This window comes from Arachis ipaensis, chromosome B04, assembly GCF_000816755.2.
Source record: "Arachis ipaensis cultivar K30076 chromosome B04, Araip1.1, whole genome shotgun sequence".
Taxonomy (NCBI): Eukaryota; Viridiplantae; Streptophyta; class Magnoliopsida; order Fabales; family Fabaceae; genus Arachis; species Arachis ipaensis.
In genome coordinates, this window is record NC_029788.2 from 94030770 (window position 1) to 94036875 (window position 6106).

The window sequence follows — 6106 nt, forward strand, 5'->3', positions numbered from 1 at the left end:
AAGTGTCACTAACGTTCTCGAAGGTTGGCAAGCCCACGTTAAAAAAGCCACGTTAACTAAGTTAACGTGGACTCTAACGAAGGGAAGGGGGAGGCTTCTCAACGTTATTGGGAAAGTTGAGTCCCAATAACGTGCGCGAAGGACAAAGAGGCAACGTTAGTGGCAACATTTGTGCCACTAACGTTGAGGTTAACGTGGCTTTTACTTGGGTGAGGAACGTTAGTGAAAAAGTTGAATGTCACTAACGTTCTCGAACCCATATTTTCACTGAACGTTAACACCACTAACGTCCTAAGCTAAAGTCTCTGGCCACTTCACACTTTCTCTCTGCAAGTAAAGCCAAGCCCAATGAAGAAGATAACTGCTTCAAACTCAAGATCCAAAGGCCCAGACCCAAGACTTGAAGAGCCAACTAGAAGAGTAGAAGAGTAGTATATATAGGAGTAGCTTTGAATTAAATTGAGAGTTGGAAATTATAGGGAGCCTCTTGGCATAGAACTACTCTCTGTATTTTACTTTCTCTGCACTTCTGGATGGATATGTGACTATAATCCTCTCAACACTTGATTTGGGAAATGCATGTGGTATAATCAGTGACCATACTTCATCTCTTCTCATGAGCAATTGACCAAGGAATTGGCTATTGATCAAGATTTGAGAGATTGAATTACAAGAAATTGTAATTCAATCACTTAAGATTGCCAAGGAGATCAATGAGTGCATTGATTGAGGAAGAGATGAAAATGAAATTTATCCGAAGAATGCAACATCTCCTAAGCCCAATGAACTCCCCATTTCTGATCTTACCCATTCTCTTTAATTTCTGTCATTTACTTTTATGAGCAATTTCCCCATTCCCATTTAAAATTCTGCAATTTAATTTCCGTCATCTACATTCAGCTCTTATTTCTAGCATTTACTTTTTTGTTATTTAATTTTCCGCCATTTAATTTTCTGCAAATTCTCAACTCAAATTCTGATTCGCTCAACTAGAACATTCCTCTAATTAAAGTTGCTTGATCAATCAATCCCTGTGGGATTCGACCTCACTCTATTGTGAGTTTTTACTTGACGACAAATTCGGTACACTTACCGAAGGAAATTTGTTATGAGACAAGTTTTCTGTGCATCATCTGCCTCTAGGATATTTGGTATTTACAATGTTGTATGTGTGTGTGCGTGCGTGTGTGTGTGTGTGTGTGTGTGTGTGTGTATGGCTTTCTCCATCTTGTACATAACTTACATTTTGTCCCTTTTAGAGTTTGATTTCGGAGAAACAGGTTTTGTATTTTTGTCCTTTGGTTATAGTTGGGTTTTATATATATGTATATTTATACTCTGGTCGGCCTTTGCTTCACAGGTCGAGCTTGGAGCTTGTTAATTTTATCTTAGGAACTCTAATCTTTTATATTTGATCTTATCTACCTTTATACATTGACTCGATCAAGAGTGATGTGCTTTTCTCATAGCGCCTCGCCACCTCTGACTTACATCCTAGGCGTAAAGCTCTGTGTGGTAGGTTATTACAGTTAAGACCACAAAGGAGGAAGAAGGAACATAAACCTAAGTCACAAATCAACATGGAAAGAAAGAGGTTATCAAGGAGATACACTGGGGCCAAGAGGAAGAGGCATGTTTTAAATGGTGAGAATGAGAGTGGAGATGGCAGTGGAAATGGAAGTGGGCCTGATAGTGGACTCAACATGAATAGGAGTTGAGGGACTGGATTAGGCCAATCCCAATGCATTGAATCTGATAATGGGCCTGAAGAGAATACTATGAGAGGCCCAATGTAAAGCCCGAAATATCAGTGAATAATTAGCTAATAAATTAATTATAATCTAAGAAATTCGAAAATGAAATTTTATCGTTTAATGAGGTAGAAATAATTAAAATAAGAATTTTGACACTAATTTTAAAGAATTTGGCCCAAGATTGGGCCGAACGACCGAACCGGTCAAACCGGGCTCAAAATGAACCCGTGGGCCCAACCCACTCACATAATAAAGTGAGTTTAGATCCTTCTCTCCCCATTTTGCTTGCTGAATACGCTGAAGCAGCCATGGGAGAAGAAAGAAGAAGCAAACCCTTAGTGTAACTTCAAATCACCATATCTTTTAACTCCGAGCTCCGATCGCCGCACCATTTGTGACCACGCGACCGCGGCGTCAAGCTCTACAAAGCCCATAACATTATTCAAGAGGTAAGCCACGAATCCCTTCCAATTTTTCTAGCCCTTGATTTCAAAAATATTGAGTAAGGGTGTTGAGATTTTGAGCTCTTTGATGTTATAGGATCCAATTATCTTGAGGAAAACACTTAATCTTGCCTCTTTGATCCATGGGTATGGTAAGAATCCTCAACCCATAGTGGATTTTTTTAGTATATGTGATTAGTTATTGAGTTTGTATGTGTGGGTGTCTACAATATGTATTAGGCAATATATATGTAAGTAGGTTGGAGCTTGTTTGTGATTTTGGAAGTTTGGAAGTGGATTGCAAGCTGAAAATTCTGTTGGTGAGGTGTTGAGCCTTGAAAGCTTGAGAAAAAAGTGATGCCTTTTTATAAGAGAAAAAGAAACACAATTTTTGCATCATTTAAAAAGTGTAGCCTTAGGTATTATAGAAATCACTTATAAAGCGTAGCTGAATGTTGATATTTATGGGTTCACTTTTTATATCTAAAGGAGCGCTTTTAGAGTGCAGCCTATTTGTTAAGTTTTGAGTGCACTTTAAAATTGATTCCTAATGTATCTAAAGCAAAAAACTTGACACTTGGTCAATTTTATTCCTCAGTTTTCCGAAAGCAAAACTCACACACTCAGTGAATTTTTGTCCCTCCAAAACTCACACTTAGCCTTCATCTCAACCCCCTTTCAGAAACCCTGTCACCATCGAAGAAACCCTTCAAACCTCACCATCGCGAAGAAACCCTCTCACTCACCACTCATCGTCGCTCCTCCTCACCCTCCTCCTCGTCGCTGCGCCGCCCTCACCATCGTCATCTCTGCGCTTCTCATCGTCCTTCCCCTTTCAATTCGATCGAGTAACCCTCATCTCTGCGCTATATAATGAGCTTAATGAATATTTTTTCTTTTATTCATCACCAATTCATGCTACCTGCACAAACTCGCGCCTTCTCCTTCGATTCGTCGCCGCTGCTCATCTCTTCTTCAAGGGTTTTCACCTTCGATTCGTCGTCGTTCATCTCTTCTTCACCGTTGCGATTCATCACCGCGCTCACCAAGTAAGCATTCTGTGCCTCATTCTTTTCTTCTCGCTCATTCTCTTACTCGCTCTCTCTCACTTGCCCTCTCTGTGCAGTGTCAAAGAAACTGTGTCCTCTCTAGCGACCTCTTCTCTGCTCTACTATGAAGCATCAAGGTTTCCAATGAGGCAAAGCATCGATCCCTTACAAGCAAGGTAAGCGCCCGATGATGATGATGGTTCTGTGAAATTTGGGAGGTTTTAGGTTTTCGTTTTAGGGTTTTAATTGGGGGTTTTAGCTTCTGTATTCTGCGTTATTTCTCTGTGGACTGCCAGATCAAACGAAAATCACCAATGTAAATTTCACCATGTGTCAACTGAATTATTATTCTTTTTTTTGTTATTGTTCTTGTTGATTTTTTCTTGTTTAAATTTCACTTTTAAAGAGAGCAGAGTATTCTCAAGAGAGGATTATTCTTATATGCTTTTAAATTGCTTTGTTGATTGAATCAATAACTTGAAGTACCTGTGAATTTTAAGATGTATTTTGGGAACCCAAGCTTGATTTGACCCAAGCTTGATTTTAGACATATGCAGTGATTATTGCAGTCAATTGAGTGTTCCAATTTCTGCTGAAATGGGAGAATATATATTGTAGAATTTAGATGGACACTTTCATATGGTAATATTATGACACTTATGCAGCTAATTTTTTAACTGTCAGTACTCTGCTTCAATTTCTGCCGTGCTGTCTGACTCAACTAGCGCAAGCTGAATGGATCTTGTGTTTGTCGGTCTTCTTCCTTCTCTGTTTTCTTTTTTTTGTCCTTTTCATTTTCACATTGAGGAAGAACTTGATTTTCCAAAGAATGAAGGATCTTTATCTGGTAGCATTAACATTCTTTCCCCTGCTGGCTGCTGCATTGGATTGCTATTCTTTTTGCTTTTTCTGCGTTGAGTTGAAAGGTGAACTTGAATTGCTTGGATCTTTGTGTGTCATTTTTTTTTCAGTATTATTATTGAAGCGCAGCATCTTGAGAAAAATCTGAGTCGGTTTTGTTTTGAAAATTAGAGTTATATGATTGAGATGTGAACAAAGTTTATACTGTAGGAGAAGGACAAAGAACTTGCAATATGAGATTTTCTCACATTGTCGATGATTTTATTTGATTTCTTCTTATTTTATTAGTTTGGGGATATGTGGATATAAGCTTCAGGCTTCCATCAAGCTGGGCTTGTGTATCGGTTTTTAATAAACTAGAAATTATAAATTGTAAAGGATATTCATACACGTGATTGAGTTTGATTAAACCGTATCAGCTTGGAACTTACAAGATAGGTTTTACAATGTTCAATTGTTTTTTCTAGTTGTTTCTTCTAACCAAGTTGTGTTACTACTATTCTTGATTTTCATATGTAGGGTGAAAATTCTAAGTTTTCACTACCTGAAAAGGATTGAAAATATAAAATCATAGCATATTAAGAGTGTTATCTCATTAATTAATGTAGTCTAATTACTGTTAATTTAGTTCGCTGTCTTTGATTTTCATGAATAGCAAGTCGTGCAATTGAGTTGAAGAATCATTCTTTACTATATGGAAAAGTGATAAGGGTCATGTGGTCTCGTCGCGATCCTGATGTGAGAAAAAGTGGCAGAGGGAATGTTTTTGTTAAGGTATATGTCTATTTGTTTGCAGCTTTGATACACCATACTTAATCATATGCCAGGATCAATATCATTTCTAAAGTGAATTCTTTTGTTTCTTGTACTGCGGCAGAACTTAGCTGAATCCATAGATAATGCGGGATTACATGATTTATTTCAAAAGTTTGGAAATATCTTGTCTAGCTTTGGGAATTGCTTTGGTGCTTCAAATTGGTTTAGAGGGAGTGATGATAGTGATACTGCTGAGAAGCCACGGGAACGAGGTAATAGAATTGAGGTTGTGACTAATTGAATGATGTTGTGTTTGATTTATTGAATGATGATGATGCTGAAAATTCTGTTTGTTAGAGTGCAGAATTTGTTGAAAGGCTAAAAGCCAAGTTTCATGATTGAATTAATTGATGATACATGCTAATGATTATTTGAGATGATGCTGGTCTATTTGTTATATATGATGCAGTAAATTGACGATAATATATGTGAATTGTTTGAGTGATTTGTGGCTGGATTGCTATGTTGAGTATTGCAGAAATTGTTGATTTCATACGAGTATGCTTAAATGTGAAAAGTGACAAAAAATGGTGATTTATTAATCCTGAGAACTTGGGGCTGATTTAATCTTTCCAACAAGTTAAAATAGAGAAAGTTAGAATGCAAGGTTAGAGTGAGTGAAAAGCTAGGAATCAATTTTTGACCTCTCAAAACCCGAGATTACATGTGGCAGAATTATGCAGTTTCGGGCAGCAATTTGTGAACAAAACTGGGAGCAATCTAGCCACTCAAAATAAGTGAAGTTATTTTTCTATGAAATCTTAAGATGTCTAGATTATTCCCCTAAAATTTCAGAATTTTCTGATGTGTGGTTTGGGAGATATGATTTTTAGAAAATGGTCATTTTCTGCAGAAATAATGCTGTACGAATTCTAGAACAACAAATTCAAAACCACATATCTCAATACTCTGAAACTCTTTGGAGGTGAAACCAAAAAGGAATGAAATATTAGGATGTCTAGTATTGTATGTCCAAATTTCAGGACAATTCGAATTTTATAGAGAAAGTTGTGTCTTCTAGAAGCAGGGCTATTCACTGCTGCGACAGCACCCTTTCCTTAAAATAAAACCATATTTCGAGAGGCATAACTTTTTCTAGAGAAGTGAAAATACTCTGAGACTTGAACTGGGTGAAAGATGGGTAAGTCTGGTTCAACCACACCAAACTTTAGGAGAATCCAAC

At 37.4% G+C, this 6106-nt stretch overlaps 1 protein-coding gene across 1 annotated transcript; it reads left to right on the forward strand.

Moving 5' to 3' along the window:
- Positions 3310 to 5356, forward strand: LOC110271131 (polyadenylate-binding protein 1-B-like). Its single transcript, XM_021121336.1, has 4 exons — positions 3310 to 3422; positions 3931 to 4172; positions 4763 to 4881; positions 4985 to 5356. Exons 1-4 carry the CDS (start codon positions 3391 to 3393, stop codon positions 5162 to 5164), a joined length of 573 nt encoding a protein of 190 aa, XP_020976995.1. The 5' UTR covers positions 3310 to 3390; the 3' UTR covers positions 5165 to 5356.

Bases quoted from the DNA above. Each gene is read 5' to 3' on its own strand.
- LOC110271131 (XM_021121336.1), top strand. From the start codon at position 3,391: ATGAGGCAAAGCATCGATCCCTTACAAGCAAG. The intron at 4,173-4,762 runs GTGAACTTGAAT...TTTCATGAATAG, and splicing joins TTTCTGCGTTGAGTTGAAAG to CAAGTCGTGCAATTGAGTTG. The intron at 4,882-4,984 runs GTATATGTCTAT...GTACTGCGGCAG, and splicing joins GAGGGAATGTTTTTGTTAAG to AACTTAGCTGAATCCATAGA.